Here is a 26,564-nt window from a genome sequence, read left to right on the forward strand (position 1 = left end):
TGAGACCCGGGTTCCCCGGCGCTTAGCGCAGGCACCACCGGTGGACGAGTCCCACCTCCCGGGGAGCCTCCCGCCGTGGAAATGGTCCCAGCTGCCCCCACCCCCCTAAATCATGTCTTTCCTTCCTTTTCCCGCCACCTGCCTACAACCGCCTCGCCGTTCACAACATCTCTCCCACCATACGTCAACTTCTAGTAAATGGCCGAGCTGTGACTTCGACCCTGGGCTTGGTGTGAAACACTTGGATAGAAGCTTCTATCCACAGGGGTTCTCTCGAATTTACATTGTGTCCCCAGGGTGGTAGTGTCTCAGAAGCCCAGGCTTGTTCTTAAGTTGAGCCTCTCTGCCAAACATACCTCTCTGGGGTGACAACCTGGGCGCTCCTACATTAGAAACCTGCCCCCTCCCCTAAATTGCAGACAAGGTAATTAATCCGAGGTTCACAGGAAGGATGGGGCCAAGACCCATTTCTCTCTTGACCTCTGCCCTTGGCCCTGCACAGTTTCTTCGGATTGCCCTGTACTGCGCAAGGAACCTCAAGGACTGACCTTAGCCTCCCCAGAGCCAGTCTTCTGAGCTCCAGGCCTCCCACAACCTAGGAAATCGTCACCAGTCCCAGTTACCCCAGCGCTCACTCATCACGGGCACTGAAACTGATAGAACACGTCTCTGTACTTAGCAGAGCCTAGGTTCCTCTGTCTCCCGGTAGAGAGACTTCAGGGAGAGGCAGAGTGACAGGTAAGAAAAGAGTTTACAGTATTAGTGTAGGACACTTTTGAGGCCTACAAGCTGGTGGGCAAGGGAGTGCCACGCCTGGAGAACTTAGTGGGCTACAGTTTTATAATCAAAGGAAAAGTGGAGAGGGGGAGAAGACCACCTTTTTCCTCATTCTTGAGTAGATGGTGAGCTTCCATCATCAGCTCCTCCTCCATGTGAGGTGGGGGAGTTTTCTTGTCCCTCCATGGTCAAGCCGGGACTGTCACGGCGCAATGGAAATGAGCAAAAAGGCGGTAACGTATGCTAAAAAAATGTAAATCATCTCAGGGTTCAGTATAATGTCACCCTTTCCTTATATTTTTGTTTTCAGTGTGCCCAGAGGAGCATGTCCTAGGAATCATTAACCTACTGAGCTCACTGGGCAAGACATGGGTCTCATGCCACCATCGTTTTATTGTTTCGGGGCATGTCTCATGCTTCTGTTGCATGGTTTTGTTGCTAAGCGAGGCTGCTTGGTGTTGTAGTTAAGCAAACATGCTTTCTTGAGTGATCATTAACTTACAGGGGTCTCCCATACTTTTTTCTCTACTTAAAATCCCCTAGTGGGATTAACCAATCACCTACTTTGTCCCTTTACTCTGTCCCTATCAACTATGCCAAATGGAATGTGCATTATTCCATGGGCACCTCTCCTGAGAAACTGAGGCCCAGAGATACGTAGGCTTTGCACGAGGCGCAAGTCACTGGCTTGGTGGTCACACAGGAAGGGGTTTAAGCCTCGGTTCCGCAGGTCCCCTCCTCCGGAAGCCTCAGAAAGGCACCACAACGCCATCATGAGGACGGCGTGAGGTCCGTGCCTGCAGCGCGCAGTAAACGTCAGCTCTCGTTATTTGTACCATCTGCCTTTCGAAGCATTTTCTGCGGTGGGTTGTAAAATTGTTGTATTATTGGTAGCGTGTACAGTATCGATCCACACACAGTCCCTTATCTGAAAGGCCTAGGACTAGATGGTTTGGATTCCGGATTGTTTATTTTTTACTTTTCAAATTTAGAAGGCAGTAGAATGCATATGACATATAGACAGCAATCTGCAGTATTCCCAGCAGGATCAGGGCAGCATTCCATGATCATGTGATATTTCTGCGTTAAATTGTGTGTAGAAAGAACTACTTAGTGGAATAGTTATGAGTACCTGATGTCAGTTCAGTCAGGTCTTATTGCTTGAAGAGACTGGGGCCTAATTTATGAAGAAAGTTTGAGGGTAAGAAACTATAACAATGTTTTTAAGTTGTTATTTATTTATTGAGCCTCACTGCACAGCTTGTGGGATCTTAGTTCCCCGACCAGGGATGGAACCCAGGCCCGGTGCAGGGGAAGTGAAGAGTCCGAACCACTGGACCTCCAGGGAATTCCCTATTTTTTTAAAAAAATAACTTTATTTATTTATTTATTTTTGGCTGCGTTGGGTCTTCGTTGCTGCACGCCAGCTTTCTCTAGTTGCGGTGAGCGGGGGCTACTCTTCATTGCAGTGTGCGGGCTTCTCATTGCAGTGGCTTCTCTTGTTGCAGAGCATGGGCTCTAGGTGTGCAGGCTTCAGCAGTTGTGTTTCCCGGGCTCTAGAGAGCGGGCTCAGTGGTTGTGGCACATGGGCTTAGTTGATCCGTGGCATGTGGGATCTTCCCCGGCCAGGGATCGAACCCATGTCCCCTGAATTGGCAGGCAGATTCTTAACCACTGCGCCACCAGGGAAGTCCCCTTGATTGGGTCTTGAATTGGTGATTTCCTTTGGGTTCTGTCTTGCTCGGGGCTAGTTTTCTTTTCCTGTCTGATGATCTAGCTTGTTCCTTGCCATTCTCAACTGAGGAGCAAGGCTGGTGTCTGGTAGGTGATGGGACTGTGCTTCCTGTTATAAATGTTGGACTGTTTTCCCGCCAGGTCTCAGGGTGAATGGGAGCTTTGTGTCTGGGCGTGGGGCTTGCTGTCGGGCCAGCCTCACATGTGGATGGTGAGAGACCAGAAGCCCCACTTCCGGCTGCCCCTCCCCTCCTCCACAAGTGCCGAAATAGGACTGGCTTTTTCCAGAAGCTGACACCTAGCCTAGTTACCACCTCAGGCTGGCAGAGAGCTGGATCTCTTTAGGGAAGCGCCCTTCGATTCTTGTTGTCCTGCCCATGAATGTTGGGTGGCCTGTGCCCTGGGGAAGGGGGGAGGAGAGGGTGCAGGAAGTGTGGAAAAACTATCATCTGAGCCTGCCTTGGCCCTTTTTTCTCACTCCTGCCTGTCTCCTACAGCCCGGGTCATGCTGGGCTCCCTCTTCCCTGCAGTCCTGTCCTGAGTGCGATGACCTCTTCACTCTGATTCATATCCCCAAGCCTCTAGCAGGTTTGCCTACCAGAAAAGTGTGGGAGTCTCTTACATGTGGGTGGTCTCTGCAGTAGACTGAGTAAAGACCCCCTGAACATATCTGTGCCCTAATCCCTGGGACTTGTGAATACTGCCGAATGCGGCACAAAATATTTTACAGGCTTGTAACGTCCAGAACTGTAAAAGAATAACTTTTGTTGTGTTAAGCCATTGAGTTTATGGTCATTCGTTGCAGCAGCAACAGGAAATGAATCCAGTCTCCTCCCCCAGCCCTTTGTCAGCTGATTTCCTTTTTTATTCCATTACTTTATAGAAATAGAAATGTATCATAACCTCTAAGGTGCTAAGACCGGGGGTGTGGGGGGGGGGGGCTCTGGGTCAGACTTTATCTCCTGGTGACACCGCTGATTACTGAGTGACCCGAGGCAGGTCACTTTGCTGTCTCACCGTGTTGTCATTTTCCTTGTGGCGTGAAGGTCAAACTGGATGACGCAGAAGTCGCCTCCAGCTTCTGTCAGGCCTACAGATCTGTTTTGTTTAGCTTTCAGTGTTTTAAAGTTTCTCATTGTATTTATTTTGAATTGGATAATATATTTACAAGGTATAAAAATTTAAAAGTATAAAAAAGGTTTCTAGGGCTAATCTCTCTTCTACCACTGCCCTCAGCTACCCCAGTTTTCCCCTCGATTCAGACATGTTCTTGCAGAGATTTTCTATACATGTACGAGGAATTATGCAGACACACACTCTCTTCAAATAAACAATAACATACCATGTACTCCCTGTTTGACACTTTGCTTTTACCGTATAATATATATTTTAAAAATCCTTTTCCTTTATGGTTTATTACAGGATATTGAATATAGTTCTCTATGCTCTACAATAGGACCTTGTTGTTTATCCATTCTATATATAATCGTTTGCATCTGCTAATCCCAAACTCCCAATCCATCCCTCCCCCACCTCCCCTCATTTAATATACTTTGATGATCTTTCCATATCATTACATAGAGAGCTTCCTTATTTATTTACTTTTCTGTATGGGGGTACCCCATGTCTTACTCTCATCCTTTACTGATGGAAATACAGGGTATTTCTAATATTTTGTTGTTACCAACAGTGTTGCCATGTACAGTGTGTGTCATCATAGTATGTGTATATTTCTAAAAGCGGAACTGCTGGATCACAAGATATGTGCATGGTTGTAATTTTAAAAAGGAACAATGACAGGTGTTGCTGAGGGTGCAGGTAAATCGGAACCCTCATACACCGCTGCTGGTGAAAACATAAAATGGTGTAGCGGCTTTGGACAGCAATCTGACAGTTGCTCAAAAAGTTGAACTTAGAGTTCCCATAAAACCCGCAATTCCACTCCTAGGTATATACTGTAGAGAAAGAAAAACTTATCTCCACACAAAAACTTGTACACAAGTGTTCATAGCAGGATTATTCATAATAGCCAAAAGATGGAAACAACCCAAGTGTCCATTAATTAATGAATAGATAAGCATAATGTGATATTTCCATGCAATGGGATTATTGAAATGGGATTACTGAGCCAGAAAAAGAAAGGAAGTATGGACACATGTTACCACGTGGATGAACCTTGAAATCCTGTTGATAAGTTAAAGGAGCCAGACACAGAAGGCCACATGCTGTACCGATTCCATTTACATGGAAATGACCAGAATAGGCAAATTTACAGAGGCAGAAAGTAGACTAGTGGTTGCCAAGGGCTGGGGGAATTGCGAAGAACGGGGAGAGGATAACGTTCTGGAATTAGATAGTGGTGATGATTGCACAAGATCGTAAATATACTAGAAACCACAGACTCAAACACTTTACAATGATTAATTGTTTTGTTATGTGAATTCTATCTCAATAAAAAAGTGATACTTATGAAAAAGTATGTGCAGCATAAAATTTTCTTAGCTACTGCAGAATTACCCATTACTCACCAGGAATGTATGCAAGCAACCATTTCTCCCTGCTGCTGATTTGCTCACAGCCACGGGGCTGGCGCGTCAACAGGAATACTAGCTAATCTTTGTTCTTTGATAAAATCGTTAAGCAGTTATTCTTCTATATCAGAATTCCCTAACCAATTAAACACTCCTTCCAAACGTAATCACTTAAACCCTTCACAAGTCTCATATCAGATCTTTGCAAACGTTGTAAATACCTTAACGAATAGATGAGGCAATTGTGTGATATTATAATGATTGTAAAACTAATTACTTGTACTGACACATGTCACAAATGTGCTGACACCGTGGGTTTGAATTTGTTTCTTGACGATGGCTGTTCCAATGTGTATTCTTCTTTCCTGTTGGGAGTATGATCTTATTTGCCAATGTGAAGAGTCAGAGTTATTGCCTCAGAGCTGCTGAGGTTTTGGGTGGAGGTGGAGCCAGTTTCGGGATGGCCGATGATTCAGGACCAGTGAGGAGATGGGGGGGCACCCACCGCAGCAGCCCACTGATGTGGTCTTTCCTCAAAACTGTCCATGGTATTGGCTCTGAACAAGCAGATAGGCTGGCACTCTTTGTTCCGAGCAGGATCTGTTTCCTTTTCTTCCTTTTTTTAATATTTATTTGGCTGCGTCGGCTCTTAGTTGCGGCACGCGGGCTCTTCATTGTGGCGCCTGGGCTTAGTTGCCCCGCAGCATGTGGGATTCAGTTCCCTAACCAGGGATTGAACCCAAGTCCCCAGCATTGGAAGGCGGACTCTTAACCACTGGACCACCAGGGAAGTCCCTGAGCAGGACCTGTTTCTATACAGTCAAATCCAAAGCCCTTCATCAGTGTGGCTTAATAAAACCCCAACTTACATTTTTAAAATATATTTATTTATGTTTGGCTGCGTTGGGTCTTCCTTGCTGCTCGGGCTTTCTCTAGTTGCGGCGAGCGGGGGCTACTCTTCTTTGCAGTGCACGGGCTTCTCATTGCGGTGGCTTCTCTTGTTGCGGAGCACGGGCTTTAGGCGCGCGGGCTTCAGTAGTTGTGGCGCACGGGCTTAGTTGCTCCGCGGCATGTGGGATCTTCCCGGACCAGGGCTCGAACCCATGTCCCCTGCATTGGCAGGTGGATGCTTAACCACTGTGCCACCAGGGAAGTCCTTAACTGTTTAATTTTCTTTGGACGCTCAACAGAAGCTTCTAAAAAGCGAAACCTTCCCAAGTATTTAACTCTTACAATAAATTACAAGAGTGTCAAGATCTTTTAAATATTCTAGTACCATTTACTCTGTTTGAAAAATTCCCTTTCACATTTCAGTGACAAATTACAAGTCTAAAATAATGTATTACTCAATTACACACTTCAAGTTGGAAGACTTACATTTGCAGGACACATTCGTCACATTTTCTCCTATGCCAGATTCTCTTAAACATTTCAAATATATTAAATACCAAACATCCCAGATGATTCTTAAACATAACACAAAACTATTAATTCTGGGGGTTCACCTGACTTTCTCTGATTGTAAGCCTTCTTACAACTAACTGGGCATTAAAAGACACTCATAAGGAAAATTTTACTAGTGAGGTGAGGGCGATTCTTGGCCGGGAATTTGGGACTGGAACAGGAGCTCTGACTTGCTGGTTATGAAAAAACCCACGGGGCCCCTTTTAAATAGTTATCAAAACAAAGCGGCTTCGCGGGCTACCAAGTTCTTGTCCCCTGGGTTGCATCCCATGTCGGGCTGTACCATTACCTGACATGTGTACAATTTCACAGCCAGTGAAATCAGAGAAAGTCTGCAGCACTAGCCAGGTTGTTCACATCTGGATTGGCATCAGCTGGTCTGTTTACTGCCCAGCTCTATTCTGCCTTCTTTCCTAAGTCTCACTGTTGGGCCTGGCCATAACCCCAGGAGGTAGTTAAATGACGTCCAGTGTGTTAATGGCATCATGTAGCATCCCTTTGCCTGGCTCTGCTCCTGACCAGGCTGAAGTCAGAGCTGTGATCCGGAGATGAACGGGGATGTCTTAGAAGGTCCCACAGGGATTGGAGATCAGAGATTTGGAGGTTGTCCCTGGGATGGATCAACTCCCACTATTATGTCAACGGAATGGGAGTGTGGCAAGGGTACAACCAGCCTGGAATTAACCACCCTGGGTGTGAGGGGAGCAGCTGAGCTCAAATTGTTTTTGTTTTTGTTTTGGCGGTGCCATGTGGCTTAGGGGATCTTACTTCCCTGACCAGGGATTGAACCTGGGCCACGGCAGTGAAAACGCTGAGTCCTAACCATTGGACCACCAGGGAATTCTCTAGGTTCAAATTCTTAAAACCCCAGAGGCCCCATGGCCTGGAGGAGGGGATGCAAGGGGTCAACGTGGAGGAAGATCAGAGATCGGGCTCTTGCAGGGGTGCTGGAGGGGGACAGTGGAAGGATGGCAGGACGCTGGCCAAGTGAATTCACAGCCCAGCCAAGAGGGGGTGAGGAGGCCAATCAGTCAGCCTGAACATGAGCTCCTACTGCATGCAGCACCTACTACGTGCGGGGCGCCTTCCTGGGTCCTGCTGTCTCTGAACTAGATGAATCATAACTGAGGTGAGAGGTAATCCTGCCCGGGACCAGAGCCAGGTGGTGGCAGAGATGCGGCAGGTTTTGCATGTATTTTGAAGGGCTCCAGAGCGTGTGGGCTTAGTTGCCCCATGGCATGTGGGATCTTAGTTCCCAGACCAGGGCTCGAACCCATGTCCCCTGCCCTGGATTGGTAGGTGGATTCTTAACCACTGGACCACCAGGGAAGTCCTGGATTGAAATTCTTTATGATTGTTTAAATATGAAAATAAGGATGCTGCTAAGTGTTCTAAGAACCCCAGGACAGTCCCTTACGGCCAAGGATTATCCAGGCCAAAATGGCAGGAGTGCTGAGGTTAAGAAACCCTGCCCTAGAGACACTTGTGCCCATGACCTCAGAAGCAGGTACGAGAACGTTCATTGCAGCAGTGAGTAATAATAGTCGCGAAACTGGAGACAACACGCATGTCTGTCAAGAGTGGAACAGACGCGCATATTGTAGTTTATTCACATAATGAACAAAATTAACAAGCGATAGCTATGTCATCAAAATGGGTGAATCTCACTTCGATGCTGAATGAAAGAAGCAGGTCATAGAATACATGCTGTATAATTCAAAAGCAAAGATATAGATAGATAGATAGATAGATAGATAGATAGATAGATAGATATAGATGCAATACATAGGTACAAAACACTAAACACACACACAGACACACACACACACACCAAGAGGTTATTACCAAATATCAAGATGGTGATGATATCTGAGTAAGCTGGAAGGGGAAGGACGGGGAAGGGCCCACAACGGGCTTCTAAGGCACTGGCAATGTTCTATTCCAGAACTTAGTTGGTGGACACATAAATATTTATTTTATTTTTGTTTAAAAATAAACACACATGGGACTTCCCTGGTGGCACAGTGGTTAAGAATCCGCCTGTCAATGCGGGGGACACGGGTTCGAGCCCTGGTCCGGGAAGATCCCACATGCCGCGGAGCAACTAAGCCCGTGCGCCACAACTACTGAAGCCCGTGCACCTAGAGCCGGTGCTCCGCAACAAGAGAAGCCACAGCAATGAGAAGCACGTGCACAGCAACGAAGAGTAGCCCCTGCTCGCCGCAACTAGAGAAAGCCCGTGTGCAGCAACGAAGACCCAACACAGCCAAAAATAAATAAATAAATAAACACACATAACATTCACATTTTTGACACGTAGGGTTTCCTAGGAAACAGACTTTGAGGTAGAGATTTGCAGCCCAAACAGCTGGCTTCTGGGAAGAGCTCTCTGGGGCAACATTTATAAGGAAGAGAGGAGGCAGGAAAGGCACAGGGAGAAGCTGACGTGGTTGCAGCAGGGCCTCAGTCCATCCTACAGGGAAACTGGAGTGGGCTGGCCTTCTGGGTTGTCCCTAATTGAGGCATGGAGCCAGGCTTTTTTAAAAATTTTTATTAATTAATTAATTTTGGCTGCGCAGGATCTTCGTTGTGGCGTGTTTAGTTGCAGCATGTGGGATCTAGTTCCCCGACCAGGGATCGAACCTGGGCCCCCTGCATTGAGAGCGTGGAATCTTACCCACTGGGCCACCAGGGAAGTCCCTGGAGCCAGGCTTTTGTCCCCTCATTGACCAGACATGGAATATGGGCTGCCCCTAGGAAAGGGACATAAGCTTAAGCGAGATGGTTTTCTTCAGCTGAGGGCATTGACCAGACAGATGCTCAGCTCTAAGCCACCAGCTGCCAACAGTCCTGACAGCTGGTGGAAACAATTCCTCCATCCTGAAGAGGGTATTTGGGTGGCATATCATAGCAACCAGTCCACTTTCCTACCTATGACAATTTCACATCAAAAAACATTTTTTTCATCTACTAATGTGACACACCATATTATCAAATTAAGGGAGATGAAACATTAGATGGAGTTCAACACTCATTTATAACAAAACCTTTGTGACCAACTAGAGATAAAAGGGAAGCATCAGCGTGATATAAGGACCCCACTGGAAACCTTCAAAATATCCAAGTTAATTAGAAAACTTCCCTGTAAAAAACAAAAACGAAATTTCAGCCAGTCTGCTGGATTAAAGATCAACATACAAAAATATCATTAAGGCTCCTCTAATAATAGCAATGACCAATTAGAAAATATAATTCTTAGAAAAGATTCCATTCTCTTATACAACAAAAAGTAAGGTGCAGAGCCCAAATGCCAAGAAAAGATGTTCAAGTTCATTTTGGAGTAAATTATGAGACTTCATTAAAGGATGACAAAGATGACCTCAACAAAGAGACAGATGCTTTGTCATAGAGTAGTTAAGATGAATGAATTAGACCAGACACAAAAGGACAAATATTGTAAGATTCCACTTTTATGAGGTGCCTGGAATAGGTGATTTTATAGAGACAGAAAGTAGGATAGAGGTTACCAGGGGCTGGGGGTGGGGAGGAAGAATGGGGAGTTATTGTTTAGTGGGTACAAAATATCTATTTGAGATGATAAAAAAGTTCTGGAATGGATAGTGGTGGTTGTACAACATTGTGAAGGTACCTGATGCCACAGAATTGTATGCTTAAAAATCGTTCATGCTGGGCTTCCCTGGTGGCACAGTGGTTGGGAGTCCGCCTGCCGATGCAGGGGACACGGGTTCGTGCCCCGGTCCGGGAAGATCCCACATGCTGTGGAGCGGCTGTGCCCGTGAGCCATGGCCGCTGAGCCTGCGCGTCCGGAGCCTGTGCTCCGCAACGGGAGAGGCCACAGCAGTGAGAGGCCCGCGTACCGCAAAAAAAAAAAAAAAAAAAAAAAAAAAAAAATCGTTCATGCTATGTTTATTTTACCACAATAAAATAAAGAGTCTCAGGGAAACAACTCCTGAAGGAACCATGTAAAAACAATTTTTAATGAATTAGATATACACAAATCCATATGGATACATGTAAGAAATGTAATGTTGAGTGAAAAGAGCAAGTTGCAAAAGATGAATATGAAACTACGACATTCTCTGTGTTCATTAGAATTTGGGTTTGACTGTGTAAATTAGACACTCGAAATCATAGTAACTTAAACAAGATTTAAGTTTGTTTTCAAATGGGACCTAATGAAACTTAAAAGCTTTTGCACAGCAAAGGAAACCATAAACAAGACAAAAAGACAACCCTCAGAATGGGAGAAAATATTTGCAAATGAAGCAACTGACAAAGGATTAATCTCCAAAATTTACAAGCAGCTCATGCAGCTCAATATCAAAAAAACAAACAACCCAACCCAAAAATGGGCAGAAGACCCAAATAGACATTTCTCCAAAGAAGATATACAGACTGCCAACAAACACATGAAAGAATGTTCAACATCATTAATCATTAGAGAAATGCAAATCAAAACTACAGTGAGATATCATCTCACACGGGTCAGAATGGCCATCATCAAAAGATCTACAAACAATAAATGCTGGAGAGGGTGTGGAGAAAAGGGAACCCTCTTGCACTGTTGATGGGAATGTAAATTGATACAGCCACTATGGAGAACAGTATGGAGGTTCCTTAAAAAGCTAAAAATAGAACTACCATACGACCCAGCAATCCCAATACTGGGCATATACCCTGAGAAAACCATAATTCAAAGAGTCATGTACCACAATGTTCACTGCAGCTCTATTTACAATAGCCAGGACACGGAAGCAACCTAAGTGTCCATCGACAGATGAATGGATAAAGAAGATGTGGCACATATATACAATGGAATATTACTCAGCCACAAAAAGAAACGAAATTGAGTTATTTGTAGTGAGGTGGATGGACCTAGAGACTGTCATACAGAGTGAAGTAAGTCAGAAAGAGAAAAACAAATACCGTATGCTAAAACATATATATGGAATCTAAGGGAAAAAAAAAAAGGTCATGAAGAACCTAGGGGCAAGACGGGAATAAAGACACATACCTACTAGAGAATGGACTTGAGGACACGGGGAGGGGGAAGGGTAAGCTGTGACAAAGTGAGAGAGTGGCATGAACATACATACACTACCAAATGTAAGATAGCTAGCTAGTGGGAAGCAGCCGCATAGCACAGGGAGATCAGCTCGGTGATCTGTGACCACCTAGAGGGGTGGGATAGGGAGTGTAGGAGGGAGGGAGATGCAAAAGGGAAGAGATAAGGGAACATATGTATAGGTATAACTGATTCACTTTGTTATAAAGCAGAAACTAACACACCATTGTAAAGCAATTATACTCAAATAAAGATGTTTAAAAAAAAGATATAAGTTTATTTCTCTCTAGGGGAAAATTCAGGAGTAGGCTGTGCAGGTTGGGCATGGTGGCTCTAGGGTCTAAGCTGCTTCTGGCTTCTCATTCTGCCAACATTCATTAGGATGTGGCTTTTGTCCTCATGGCCCACGATGTAACTACAGCCATCACATCCACCTTCCGAGAAGCAGGAATGCTGAAGAAGGTGTAGAAAGGGCATGCTGCCCCCCACCCTAAAGTCATATCTTAGAAATTGTGAACATCACTTTCCCTACATTCCACCAGCTGGGACTTAGTCACATGGCCACACTTGGCTGCAAGGGAAGCTGGGATATATAGTTTTTATTTTAGGAAGCCTTGTGATCAGAGATATCAAGGGCAGGATGGACATTGGAGGACATCAAGTAGTTAATCTCACATGGTCCATGACAGAGACTGCTAACTTCAACAGTTTCCTCATATCCATTTTCCCTTTCTTGCTTTTTTTGAAAAAAATTTATTTATTTATTTTTGGCTGCATTGGGTCTTCGCTGTGCGCGGGCTTTCTCTAGTTGTGGCGAGTGGGGGCTACTCTTCATTGTGGTGCGTGGGCTTCTCATTGCAGTGGCTTCTCTTGTTGCGGAGCACGGGCTCTAGGCACGTAGGCTCAGTAGTTGTGGCTCGTGGCCCTAGAGTGCAGGCTCAGTAGTTGTGGCGCAGGGGCTTAGTTGCTCCGCGTCATGTGGGATCGTCCTGGACCAGGGCTCGAACCCGTGTCCCCTGCATTGGCAGGCGAATTCTTAACCACTGTGCCACCAGAGAAGCCCTCCATTTTCCCTTTCTTCCTTTTACTATTAAAAGCCCCCAAGTTTTAGCTGGCCACCCAGTCACAAACTACTTTTCCCAGTCTCCTTTGCAGCTAGATGTGGCCATGTGACTAAATTCAGGCCAGTGGGATATGGGATGTGAGTAGAGATATCGTATGTGACTTCTAGCTCATCTCCTTGAAAACAATCCCAATTTCCCATACTTCCCCTTCTCCCCTTCCCCACTGGTTGAGACAGAGCAATTTTAGCAGCTTTCTTGGATCTGGAGATGGAAGACACATGTTGAAGATGGTAGAAATGATAGGTCAAGGATCAGATCCATCTATCTGCCCCAGACCGCGCACCAACCTATAAATTATTAACTAAGATATGAGCTTCCACGTTTTGTAGATACTGTGTGTTCAAGTCTGTTACAACAGCCTAGGCTGCATCTTAATATAGAAATTGATACCAGAAGTGGAATGCTGATGTAGAAAATAAAACTCTGAGACATGTGGCATTGTCTTAGTGATCATGCAGCAGGTGGCAGACTGGCTATCGTAGGATGAGAACCCGTGGCCTTTATTGTGCCAGGAGAAAACATTTTGTAGAACTCTCTTCTTTGACAGTGAGGTTAGCGGCCCATTGTTCACCTGAACTTGTAGCCCTAGGGAACTGGTTGGAAAACTCAGAGTATTGTTGGTGTGTATACTACCCATATTTGCTTTTTGCAATATCCTTATAAGAGAGATGAGCTCAGGCAGGAACTGGCCAGTTTGTAAGTAGGGATGGAAGGAACTGGACTCTACTAAGGGATTCTTCTCTGCCTGTGGCCTGTAGTCTAAGGTAACAAGACTCCAGACACTCACCACCTAGGAAAGTTGGACAAGCTAACACTGTGTGCTCCTGTCATTCAGACTCCTTCTCAAAAGCTTCCATACAATGTCTCCACGAGACAGTAGAAGGCAACCCAGATGCAAACATCATATGGAAGATGTTGGCATCACACTCAAGCTATTGATTCAGCTGGCCTGAAGTTTGCAACCCTCTAGTCAAGGGAGAGAGGGTTAGGCTGCTCAAATAGAGAGATAAAAAGGAAGTTCCTCATATTTTAGAACAGTAACTAAAAGAGATTTGGGGCTGTGGCTACATTCACATAGAACTGAATGGAGAACTGTGAAGAAAAGAGTCAACACAGCTGGCCTGAGGCTTCTATCTTTAGAAGGACCAGCTTACAAGATTGCCTCTTGGACTTCCCTTGTGGTGCAGTGGTTAAGAATCCGCCTGCCAATTCAGGCGACACAGGTTCGAGCCCTGATCCGGGAAGATCCCACGTGCCATAAAGCGACAAAACCCATGTGCCACAACTACTGACCCCGTGTGCCACAACTACTGAAGCCCGTGTGCCTAGAGCCCATGCTCTGCAACAAGAGAAGCCACCACAATGAGAAGCCTTCACACTGCAATGAAGAGTAGCCCCAGCTCACTGCAACTAGAGAAAGCCCACACGCAGCAACGAAGACCCAAGGCAGCCAAAAATAAATAAATTTATAGAGGAAAAAAAAAAAGACTGGCTCTTGGCTGGCATCTGGAAACCTGGCTATTGGAAGTGTTCCCACCATTCCCTAACAGATAAGGGTGATTTACTGTGGCTGGACTATTTGTGCAAACAATGTGGTTTATGCTGAACACAGCATGTACCTAATTCCTAATTTGGTAGCATGTACCCAAATTCCAGAAGGAAAGTAGCATAAACCATATTGTTCACACAATTCCAGGCACAGAGAATCACCCTTATCAGTCCTTGTCACTCCCAAAATGCAAGTTTCCAGAAGTCAGTCAAGGGTCAACCTTACAAGCAGGCCTAATGGTGCTATCCACAAAACGCTATTTAGAAAGGGAAAAGAGTAGCTTGACAGTGAAGGCTGACAGACACCACCTTAAATCTAGTGATCAAGGTGAGCATCGTAAGTAACAGGACAAATTGAAATCATGTATCACCTGATGGGATGCAATGAGGACAAAAAAGTCACTTCTGTGATATGCTTGCCAAAGAGGCATAATCTGAATCTATAAGGAAACGTCAGAAAAAAACAAATTGAGGAACATTCTACAAGGCAAAACTGGCTTACAAGGTCTGAAACTGTCAATATCATGAAAGTAAAAAAGAGATGGAGGAACTGTTGCCGACCGGAGGAGACTATGGAGACATGACGACCAGAAGCCACTGCACGTGATTTTTTTGCCTTTTTAAAAATTTTTTTGTTTTATATTGGAGTATAGTTGATTTACAATGTGGTGTTAGTACAGCAAGGTGATTCAGTTATACATATACATGTATCTATTCATTTTCAGATTCTTTTCCCATTTAGGTTATTACAGAATATTGAATAGAGTTCTCTGTGCTATACAGTAGGTCCTTGTTGGTTATCTATTTTGTATATAGTAGTGTATATGTTAATCCCAAACTCCTAATTTATCCTTCCTCCCCACGTTTCCCCTTTGGTAACCATAAATTCATTCTCTAAGTCTGTGAGTCGGTTTCTGTTTTGTAAATAAGTTCATTTGTATCATTTTTTTAGATTCCACATATCAGTGATATCATAAGATATTTGCCTTTCTCTGTCTGATTTATTTCACTTAGTGTGATAATCTCTAGGTCCATCCCTGTTGCTACAAATGGCATTATTTCATTCTTTCTTATGGCTGAGTAATATTCCTTTGTATATACGTACCACATCTTTTTTTATGTACCACATCTTTTTTAATCCATTCCTCTGTCAATGGGCACTTAGGTTGCTTCCATGTCTTGGCTATTGTAAACAGTGCTGCAATGAACATTGGGATGTATGTATCTTTTAAAAAAATATTTATTTAGGCTGCACCAGGTCTTAGTCGCGGCACACAGGATCTTCGTTGCGGCATGAGGGCTCATAGTTGCGGCATGTGGAATCTTAGGCATTCGGACTTCTTAGTTGCGGCATGCATGTGGGATCTAGTTCCCCGACCAGGGATCGAACCTGGGCCCCCTGCATTGGGAGCACAGAGTCTTACCCACTGGACCACCAGGAAAGTCCCTATGTTTTCAAATTATGGTTTTGTCCACATATACGCCCAGGAGTGGAATTACTAGATCATATGGCAACACTATTTTTAGTTTCTTAAGGAACGTCCAAGCCATTGCACATGATTTTGACCTGGATCTTTTTGCTACAAACAAACCAAAACAAGCCATTGGAACATTTGGCAAAACTTGGATGGAATCTAAGGATTAGAGGTACAGTGTTGGGAGTCCCCAAGACCACTGCCATGTTTAGAGATTTTCTAGAATGACTCATGGGAGTCAGCGTACAGTTGTACTCAGCGAAGATTTATGACAACAGGTACTAAGGACACACAGCCAGATGGTAAGGAAAAAAGACATGGGTGGGTTCTGGAGTAATCATGTGCAGGCTTCCTTACGCTCTCTTCCTTCCATGAGGGCTCACAGAGCACAACAAAATGCAGCAACACGTGTGTGTTGTTTCCGTCGTGGGAAGTCCATTAGAATTTCAGCATCCAGCATTTTTATTGGGGGCTGCTCACATAGGCACCGTCTGCTGACATATACCAAAATTCCAGACTCCAAGAAAGAATGAAAGTGCTCAGCGTAAACCACATGTCTGCAATTCCAGCTCAGTGAGCCATCCTTATCAATTAGAGAATGATGGGGACACTCTGACCAAGCTCCTAGATGCCGGCCAACCTCGTAAGCAGGCTCTTCTAAAAATGGGGCCTCTGGCCTGCTGTGATAACTCTTTTCTGCAGTCCACTACATTGACCCTTGGCCAGGGCATCTTTACAGCAAAATTCTTATCAGTAGATCCTCACAGGGTGAGATTAACCTGCAGTATTGGCCTCAGTTATGCCCTCCAGAGTCCTGGATTTATTATTTATTTATTTGACCGTGTCGGGTCTTAGTTGCGGTAGGTGGGGCCTTCGTTGTGGTGCGCAGGCTTCTCTCTAGTTGTGGCTAGAAGGCTCCAGAGCGTGCGGGCTCAGTAGTTGCGGTGCACGGGCTCAGTTGCCCCGCGGCATGTGGGATCTTATTTCCCCGACCAGGGATCCCCCCATTGGAAGGTGGATTCTTAACCACTGGACCACCAGGGAAGTCCCTGGAGTCCTGGATTTAGCCAGGTAAAGCAAATCCCACTAACCATAAAGGTCTGTCTCAGAAAATCGGGTGGCTTCCTCAAGTTTCTAGTCTTCAAGTTTCTGTTTGAACTTTTTTTCCTGGCCCGAGGCATCAACTCAGGCACTGCACACTCTGGCCAAGAAGGTGAAGCTGACCTCAAAGCCTTCCAGGGCTGAGGCATGTCAGGGCACCACACACATGAGAAGAACAACCCCAGAGGGCACACAGGGTACCCCTAGAAGCAAAGAATTTATAATCGTTAGGGCACCCCAAGTAGGACACGCACTGGTCAGGCAGAATGGGTTAACAGAGCCCCCAGTGTGGCCGCCTGCCCAGGGTCCTCCCACTCCAGGGTTGCCAGACCAGTCCAAATGGTTCAGCTCAGTCCTAGCTTTCAGGGGGAACGCCTGAGGCAATCAGTTCCAAACAGTTTGTTTTGCCATGAAGGTGGTTCATCCACCTCGTTAGCATGGACAACACCTGGACGTATTTGTGACTGGGGTCCCCTCCTGCTGTCTCCTAGTCAGATCTGTCAGATGTGACCAGTTGGAGGGATAGACATCAGAGGTAGGCTCACAGTTTGAATTCAAAGTGGTCCAGCAGCCTGGAAAGACGACACTGGGCTTCCTCCCATTTTTTTTCTTTCAGCTGGGGAGGAGAGGAAATCTTCCAGTAGCTCTGAAAGATAAAGATCATATCTCTCCCCCAACTCTGGCACCTCTCCTTTATATATATATTTTTTGTTTTTTGTTTTTTATTTTGCGGTACGCGGACCTCTCACTGTTGTGGCCTCTCCCGTTGCGGAGCACAGCCTCCGGACGCGCAGGCCCAGCAGCCATGGCTCACGGGCCCAGCCGCTCCACGGCACGTGGGATCTTCCTGGACCGGGGCACGAACCCGCAACCCCCCGCATCGGCAGGCGGACTCCCAACCACTGCGCCACCAGGGAAGCCCCAGAAACGTCTTTTAAAAGCTGTCAAAATGTCATAATGAAACCGAGTGAGGCCCTTTTGTCCCCGTTTCTTGTAAGCAACACTCCAGCCTTCATGACCTTCCCTGAGTTCCAGAGGGACAGTTGCTAATCAAGGGAGGCTGAGGCCAGATTAAAGGGACCAGAGAAGTTCATCAGGGTTACAAGACCAGGACTTCCCTCGTGGTCCAGTGGTTGAGATTCTGCACTCCCAATGCGGGGGCCTGGGTTCCATCCCCGGCAACTAAAGAAAAGATCCCACATGTGTGCCGCAACTAACACCCAGTGCAGCCAAATAAATAAATGCTTTTTTAAAAAAAGAAAGATTAGAAGACCGAACACCTGAGAGACAAGATTAAAGGAGTGCAGGTCCTACACACACCCTAATCTTTTCAGAGACCCCACCTTTGAATCACTGTTATAAAACCCCTCCTCAAATCCTCCCAGGTTGGGACACAGTGTTTCGAGGCAGAAGCCCGCTGTGGCCCCCTTGGCCTGGCAAAGCAATAAAGCGATTCTTTTCTACTTCACCCAAAACTCTGTCTCGGAGATTCGATTCATCACCGGTATACAGAGAGGCGGAGCTTTTGGTAACAGTAATACAGAGAAAACAAACTATTGTGTGTGTGTATAAAGTACATATGTATTATATATATAATACGTGTGTACGTATATATATGTATACATTGATCATTGATCTTTTAAAATCATACGTGCAGATGAAATACCCAGAAAATACAAATTTCCCCTTTCCTTTGAGATCTAATTGAGAGGCCATATTGTATTGTAGATTTCCCTTTTTCTTTCCCTCCTTGGGAGTTTACTCAAATCCCTAGAAGTAAATTCAGCATTCAGGGTTAGCATCATGGCCACCTGAACAGGGAGGGCTGCTGCAGCCCCCAGGCCTAAGAGCTGGAATGTTTCCTTTCTTCTTTTTCTTCTGGCTTACCTAAAGCTTCGATCCAGTCTTGGGAATGGATTTTAACCTAGTTTCCTTCTACTCGGAGGAGAAAGCAGTGCAAACTTTTAGGTTCACCTGAAACCCATCTTTGGGAAGTTTGGCCCTTTTCTCTTCCCACCTAGAATAGGGAGCAACTGCAAACTAATATTTATTATCTTTGACCCACCCCAAACTCCCACCTGGAGGAAAGTGGGAAAAACCAAAGGCATCATCAGGCTGCATTATCATCTTCACTTCCGGGCCAAAGTTAGCCAGGGGGTCCTGTGGGCCAACTCCCCAGGGGTTGGACCTATTGTTTTTCCGCAGGCCTCTCACTGTTGACGACCTCTCCCGTTGCGGAGCACAGGCTCCGGACGCACAGGCTCAGCGGCCATGGCTCACGGGCCCAGCCGCTCCGCGGCATGTGGGATCTTCCCGGACCGGGGCACGAACCCGTGTCCCCTGCATCGACAGGCGGACTCTCAACCACTGCGCCACCAGGGAAGCCCCTGGACCTATTGTTTTCATTGCATAGCTAACTTCTACCTCTCACAACATGTTTTTGAACCCAAGTTCATGTGCTTGACACACAGTGAGGCCAAACAAACGGAAACATCAAAGTTTGGAGCACAGAGAGTTTTACTGCAATGGCCAAGCAAGGAGAACAGGCAGCCCGTGCTCAAAAGACTTGAATTCCTTGAGGTTTTCAGGGAAGAGTTTTTGAAAGGTAACATTTGGGCTGAGAGCTGCAGGGTGTATGACTTTCTTCTGATTGGCCGGTGGTGAGGTAACAGGGTGGTGTACAAGGAATCTCGATCGTCAGTCTTCTGGTTCCAAGTCTGGAATCTCAGCATGTAGTTGCCATCCTCTGCCTGCATGGGGGCTTTAGTTCCTGCAGAAGAACTCAAAAATATGTATGAGATTGTTATGTATATCCCTTGAGGAGGAGCTAGGACTCTGTTTTTTTCCCCTGCATTATTGTTCCTTGACTCCTTTTCCTTTCATTCTGCATTCCCTCACTTCCCTAATTAGTAACTGTTTGAATCTGCCCTTTGGAACAGTTGACAAAAATAATCAATAAACAATCTATAATAGGAATAGAAAAGAGTTTATTTGAGCCAAACTGAGGACTATAGCCCGGAGATGCCCTCTCAGAGAACTCTGAGGAACTGCTCCAGAGAAGCACGGTTTTCAACACGGTTTAATCACTTGTCAGAACAAAGAACACCGAACAAGTCAGAGATACATTCCTTCAAGGTTTAAAAAAAAAAAGAAAAAAAAAGAGAAAAGAAAAGAAAAAGATCAACATGTACACAGTGAATCAGTATGACCTTGGCAAGGGAGTCTTATCATGGAAGCAGTACCAGCGTTGGCGTCCTAGGAAGGGGGGCATTTAATCTTTATTCTTAAGATGGACATTTTTACTTCTGGTCAATGCACGTTTTTCTTTAATAATTAAAGCAGATGTACAATGTATGTTTGATAGGCCGTATAAACAGGCTGTTTTAGTTAGCATAAAATTTGAGTTACATCATGTATAAGCCACAACGTCTTCCCCAGACCTCAATATGTGAAAATTTCTTTCATCAGAAATCAGGGAAGGTCTAGGAGGCTGAGGCCTTTTCCCTACAAACAAGAAACGGGGGCCTTGGAAAGACTTTTTACTCGGGGGGGCCCTGCAGGGTCCTCCTCAGCTCCAATCCCCCCTTTTCTTTGATACTCCTCAATCTTGAGGGCAACAGGGGTGGAACAAGAAAAGGAATAAAGTTTTGGATAGAGAGGTTAATCGTAGACTTGGTAGGGATTACAGTTTTAGGGGGACTCAGTTTCAAACAGACAGCAGCTCAGCTGTTTCAAACCATGAGCAAATCCGTGGCCACCAGGCACTGGGGGTTCACCATTCCCCACCCCGTCCCTTTCCCCCAAACAGAGTAGCCATATTTTAGGTAGCTAGGATCCTTCTAGCAATGCCACCCCTGCCACAACTGTACACATGTTTGTGTGGCCCCAAGATTACCCCCATGGTTGGATATTTGCCAGGAGGACTTGGGGGACTCAGCATATAGTTGGACTCACTCCAGAGATGAACTACAGGGGTACCGTAAGGATGCACAGTGGATCCTAAGGGAAAAACACACAAGCAGAGACTGGAAGAATCCATGTGCCTCTTCCTTCCGTCCTCTCCCTTCCCCGGTGGGGGAACATGCAGAGTGTACTCTTCTCCCAGCAATAAAAATGCAGCCACATGTGTGTGATGTCCAGGGAATCTCATGAGGGACCCAGCACACTAGGGTTTCACTGGGCCCTAGACACAGAGGACCCTCTGCCTGGCATGTACCAAAATTCCAGGCTCCCCATATGAAAACAGGTGTTGAGGAGAAACCATCGTGTTTGCACAGTCTAAGAACAATGAGCCTTCTTATCTGTTAGGAAATGGTGGACAACTACCAAATCAAGTTCCCAGATTCCAGCCCACCTTGCAAACAGGCCTTTCAAAGAAGAGAGACAAGCTATGTGAAGCCTTTCTGTTATTTAATCAATGTGACCTTCATTGTTCCAATGGTTTGATCGTAGTTATGTAGAAGAATGTCCACATTTGTAGAAAATACACATGAAAGGATTTTGCAGTGATGTTGATGGTGCATCGAGTTGGAAATGTATTCAATGTTTCAGGGGGGAAAGCTCTATGTGCTATAACTACCTGTAAATGCCTGTCTCATACTCCTCGTATCCAAATTCCTCCAGTTGACCTAAAAATATCCTCCAGAGCTAAATTGTCTGAACCAGTCTCTACTCCAGGACCACACACTACATGTGGTCATGGTTCTTAGGTCTGTTTCAACCTGTCACACTCCCCTTTTGATGATACTAGCAAAACACTGTCCTCAGTGGGTGTGTCCCATGCTGATACTGCAGGTGGGTGGGGCAGTTCAGGGTAGTTACATCAAAGGCAGCGGCAGGCTTCACCTGCATTACATCAGGAGACTGGAACTCCTTAGGGATCCTGCAGCAGTGAGTCTAGCCACGACCCCTGGACTGGGGTGAGGACAGCCAGATCCTGCCATTGCATGGTCCTCTCTCACCCTCATCATGACTAGAATGTCACAAATGTGGTGTCACTGTGACACTGTACCCACATCCACCACCTGCCTAATGCTTTTACCCCTGACTGATAATCTTTGACTCCATGATTTTCTTAGGGCTTGGGAAATGGGATGCTAACACTTCCATGCTCTCAAATGGGGAACACCTTCTATGGTGTTTTCTTCTGTACAATTTTCCCTCCTCAACTGGGGCAAATCCTTACTGTGAACCAAGTAGTCACCAATGCAGAAACATTGTATTTCTATTAAAAAGACATGAGAAGGCTTCCCTGGTGGCGCAGTGGTTGAGAGTCCGCCTGCCAATGCAGGGGACACGGGTTCGTGCCCCGGTCTGGGAAGATACTACATGCCGCAGAGCGGCTGGGCCCGTGAGCCATGGCCGCTGAGCCTGCGCGTCCGGAGCCTGTGCTCCGCAACGGGAGAGGCCACAACAGTGACAGGCCCGCGTACCGCAAAAAAAAAAAAAAAAAAAGACATGAGACACTATTGGCAAAATAATACCTTTATTACCTATGATTGGCAGATATATTTCTGATTTATTCTTTCCATGTTTGAAAAGAATTTCAAAATAACAAAATAATTTTATACACCATACAATTCAGGGTAAGGCTGGACTCAGGGGACCACTTGATTGTTCATAGGGTGGGAAGAACCCTCTGTCTCCATCCATTTTTTTGAGGTAGTTTGACTTTCAGCTCTGAGTCCTGATCCCAGTCTTGAAACGCCATGGGGTTAAGTTCACCACCCGTGGGGGCTGGAATTTTCTCCGCCATAGGGATGAACTTCTAGGAGGCAAGGGTAGAGGGCTCTGGAGCGGAAACAGAGGGCCTGGTGTGGGTGGAGGGTGAGAAGCCTTCTCATGATCCAGTGTTTCCCTGTGCTGATCACTGCGTATCCACTCAGTAAAACAGGGGCTGCTTTAGAGCAGGAGCAGCCAGTAAATTTGATAGAGGAACCTTCTTTTTTTTTTTTTTTTTTTTTTTGCGGTACTGGGGCCTCTCACTGTTGTGGCCTCTCCCATTGCGGAGCACAGGCTCCAGACGCGCAGGCTCAGCGGCCATGGCTCACGGGCCCAGCCGCTCCGTGGCATGTGGGATCTTCCCAGACCCGGGCACGAACCCGTGTCCCCTGCATTGGCAGGCGGACTCTCAACCACTGCGCCACCAGGGAAGCCCCAGGAACCTTCTTATAGTAGTTTCCAGAATCTGAAGACAGGGCCCAGTAGGAACTTTGACCGGATCCAGGAGATCCCAGGATTCCAGGGAGCTATAAGCCCTTGATTACTGAGACGGCCCAGCCAATGGGCCCAGCTCCCGGGAGGCACGGTCAGGTAGTTTTCAAGGACAGCCCTCGACTAGGACAGACAGACCTGCACGATGACACTGGAATTCGTCACAGAGATTCCATACTGCTCATTTCTGAACTCCAAGTCCCAGATGCAGCATTCAAAAGACACAAAGCGAACGCCCTTCTTGAGGTTGGAGAACACGTGGCTGACCTGTAGGAAGGAAAAGAGGTAAGCCTCATTGTGACATAGGTTTCCTCTCAGAAGCTGATTTGGGGTCCTCAGGCAGGTGGTATTTTTCCATAGATGGCTGTGACAACGTCTCCACAGGTACTTCTAGAATCATGCCACTCCTTATCCAAGGATAGAGTCTAATTCCTGTTCCCTTGAATCTGGGCAGGTTCCCTTGTAACCAAGAGTGTGGTGGAAATGACGCTGAGTGACTTTTGCTAAGTGACTTCCAAGGCTGGGTCAGAAAGGCAAGGCAGCTTCTGCTGGTTTCTCCAGAAGCCTCATGGTGGAACCCTGAGCCACCAGGAAGCAGTCTGACTGCCCTGAAGCCACCATGCTGTGAGGAAGCCCAAACTAGACCAAGCAGAGAGATCCCACGGCCAAGCTCTGAGATTAAACCAAGAGCTGCCTGGCCAGCCACCAGCTGTATACACACTCACATCCCGCCCTGCCCTTCGGCCCCAGCCAGTGCCTGAAGGCTACTACGCGAGAGAATGGAGCCAGAAGCAACCAGCAGAGCTCTACTCACAGAAACCACGAGAGGTGAGAAAATGACTGCTGATGCTATTAAGCCACTATATTTGAGGGCAACTTTTTATGCAGCCATAGATTCTCATAAGCCCCACTGTCCTTTCCCACACCCCAGAGACTCACCCGAGGAGAGACGCTGTTTCTCCACTTCCAGATGGGAAAAGGCAAAGGAGAGAAGTGATCCAGGATGGTCTGGTTGGCATCTAGAAGTTGGACAGTTAGCTGATATATACAGTCAGTTCCTTGTTGGTCATTCCGCCTGTGGGAGAAGGGAGACCTTGAAGGCTGGACTTGCCGTCCTATCTCTTTGCGGGTCTGCCTGCTTCACCTGAATGGCCTTCCCATGTACGCAAGTACAAAAGAGTTTTGTGATCCCCGGGACTGGCACCATTAATGTCACTTAGGAGTTTGGCCCCTCTGCCTACCCAGTGAATTCATCTGCACTAAACTCTCTCCCCAGCTGGTCCACATGCACATTCATTTCAGAAGTAATGACCTAAAGCCGTGCCCTTCAGGGTACCTCCTCCCATATTATTTCTCATTCTATATTTCACTGGTGGCAAAAGATGTCATTTCCGATGTGTACAACGGTGATGTTTTAAGATACAATTTTCTTATCAGCCATTTACAGGGATTCAGAGGAATCTAGATAAATTGGTGATGGGATACCCAGCAATATTCAAAGACACAACATGCAATGTCCTTTGATGGTAAACGGATAGATTATGGTACGTTCATGTAATGGAATATTATAAAGCCATGAAAGTAAACTAACTGCAGCTACATACAACTATGGATGAATTTACAAATGTGTTATTGATTGAAAGAAGCCAGATACAAACTATATACTGTATGACTCAATATGTATTAAGTACCAAAATGGACAAGACTTATCTATGGTAACAGAATTCAGGACGGTGCTACCCTTGGGTTGAAAGTGATGGGGAATGGTGCATGAGGGATGCTGAGGGCGGGGTTTGCTGGCAACAATCTGTTCTTGATTTAGTGAATGTATTCACTTCGTAATAATTCACTGAGTTGCACAACCAAGACATGTGCTTTTTTTTTTTTTTTTTTTTTTTTGCGGTACGCGGGCCTCTCCCTGTTGTGGCCTCTCCCACTGTGGAGCACAGGCTCCAGACGCGCAGGCTCAGCGGCCATGGCTCACAGGCCCAGCCGCTCCACAGCATGTGGGATCTTCCTGGACTGGGGCACGAACCCGTGTTCCCTGCATCGGCAGGCGGACTCTCAACCACTGCGCCACCAGGGAAGCCCCATTTTTGATGTTAGAAATTAAAAATTTAAAAACAAGAGTAATAGGTGGTATAAATCCACAAACAAGTAAGTACCTCCTTTTACAGAGATTTCACATCACTCCACTACTTGGACTTAGATGTCCGTTCAACTTCTCCCACAGAATTTTGTCCTAATGTAGTACTAATATATTTTAAAATTCTTCTGACTTACCTTTCATACTGTTTGTGCCAACCACACACACACACACACACACACACACACACACACACACATACACACACACAAAGAATATAATTAGAAATTTAAAATTTTTCCTGTGACCATAAAACTCTAAGCATTAACATTTTTTCTTTTGGATTAAATTATTTCCTACTAGTGATTCCCAGACATTGCTGCAGATTGGAATCATCTGGAATCTTGAAATGATACCTTATAGAAAAGCATTTAGCCCTGTCCAAAGGTAAGGTCTTTGCTGTCCACTACTGGGAGGTAATCTCTGGATCCTTGGACTGGTATGTCTGACAGGAGTATCTTTGTTCACCTGGGGACCTTGAGTCACATTGAATAGCCTGCCAATATGATTTGGCGGGGGCTGGCCACATCCACATAGTCTATAATGGGAGCAAACCACCGCAGGAAGACCAACAATGTGACTTAGGGTGCCTCACGCAATATCAGTTGACCTGGAGGCTGAGAGGAAACACAGGATAAAGCCCCTATAAACTCAGGTGAGCTTCCCTGGTTGGCAATATTCCATGGGTACTGTCACCCATGGAGGCCAGGACAGTCATGTGTCCTGACCCCATGGGGAGAGGGCAATGGAAATCTGGTACCCCCTGGATGCTGCCTGTGATCTTACCCTTGGCTAATTTTAATCTGTATATTTTCCATGTAATAAACTAATTGTATAATAGTTTCCATTCGGTTCTGTCTTTCTAGTCAATTACTGAGCCTGAGGGTGATTTTGGGAATCCCCCAAACTGGCAGTTGGAAGGTGGTCTTGACGTTGTGCCCTTTAACTTCGTAGTTGGCTCTAAACTTCTCATAGATGTTGATGCCTGGCTCTCTCAGCCTGGACACTCTATTTAATTGGTATAGAGTGTGACCCAGACATTGGGAGTTATAGATATTTTGGGTGATGTACAACAAAACTGGGGAGTCACTGATTATTACAATCAACTGGTACACCACTGCTCAAAGCCACACAACCATGCTACAATAGTTTGATAGAGGATTAAATTAAAAACAAAAGTTGATTGGAAATACGCCTCCTAAAGACATGGATTTGCGGAGGGAGGAATTTTACGGTGCCTTGATTGAAAGTGAATGTGGTAAGGCCAACATTTTAAATGGTCACTTTTCCTGTCTCTCAAGTAGTCTTTACATCTGAGGACCACGCAATACAGGGAGGGGCTTTCATTTTCTGTAAAACTGGAGG

At 45.9% G+C, this 26,564-nt stretch overlaps 1 protein-coding gene across 1 annotated transcript in view; it reads right to left on the reverse strand.

Moving 5' to 3' along the window:
• LOC307178444 (F-box only protein 27-like) overlaps positions 1-26,564 on the reverse strand; it is a gene marked incomplete at its 3' end in the record, with an annotated part of 44,552 nt that overhangs the window by 378 nt on the left and 17,610 nt on the right. The window contains exons 5-6 of the mRNA XM_079906638.1: positions 23,993-24,128; positions 23,192-23,320 (exon numbers count right to left, since the gene is read on the reverse strand). Of these exons, the coding sequence (XP_079762764.1) occupies positions 23,192-23,320; positions 23,993-24,128 (265 nt within the window). The remainder of the gene's footprint in view (positions 1-23,191; positions 23,321-23,992; positions 24,129-26,564) is intronic.

This window comes from Stenella coeruleoalba (genome assembly GCF_951394435.1).
Source record: "Stenella coeruleoalba genome assembly, chromosome: 20".
NCBI lineage: Eukaryota > Metazoa > Chordata > Mammalia > Artiodactyla > Delphinidae > Stenella > Stenella coeruleoalba.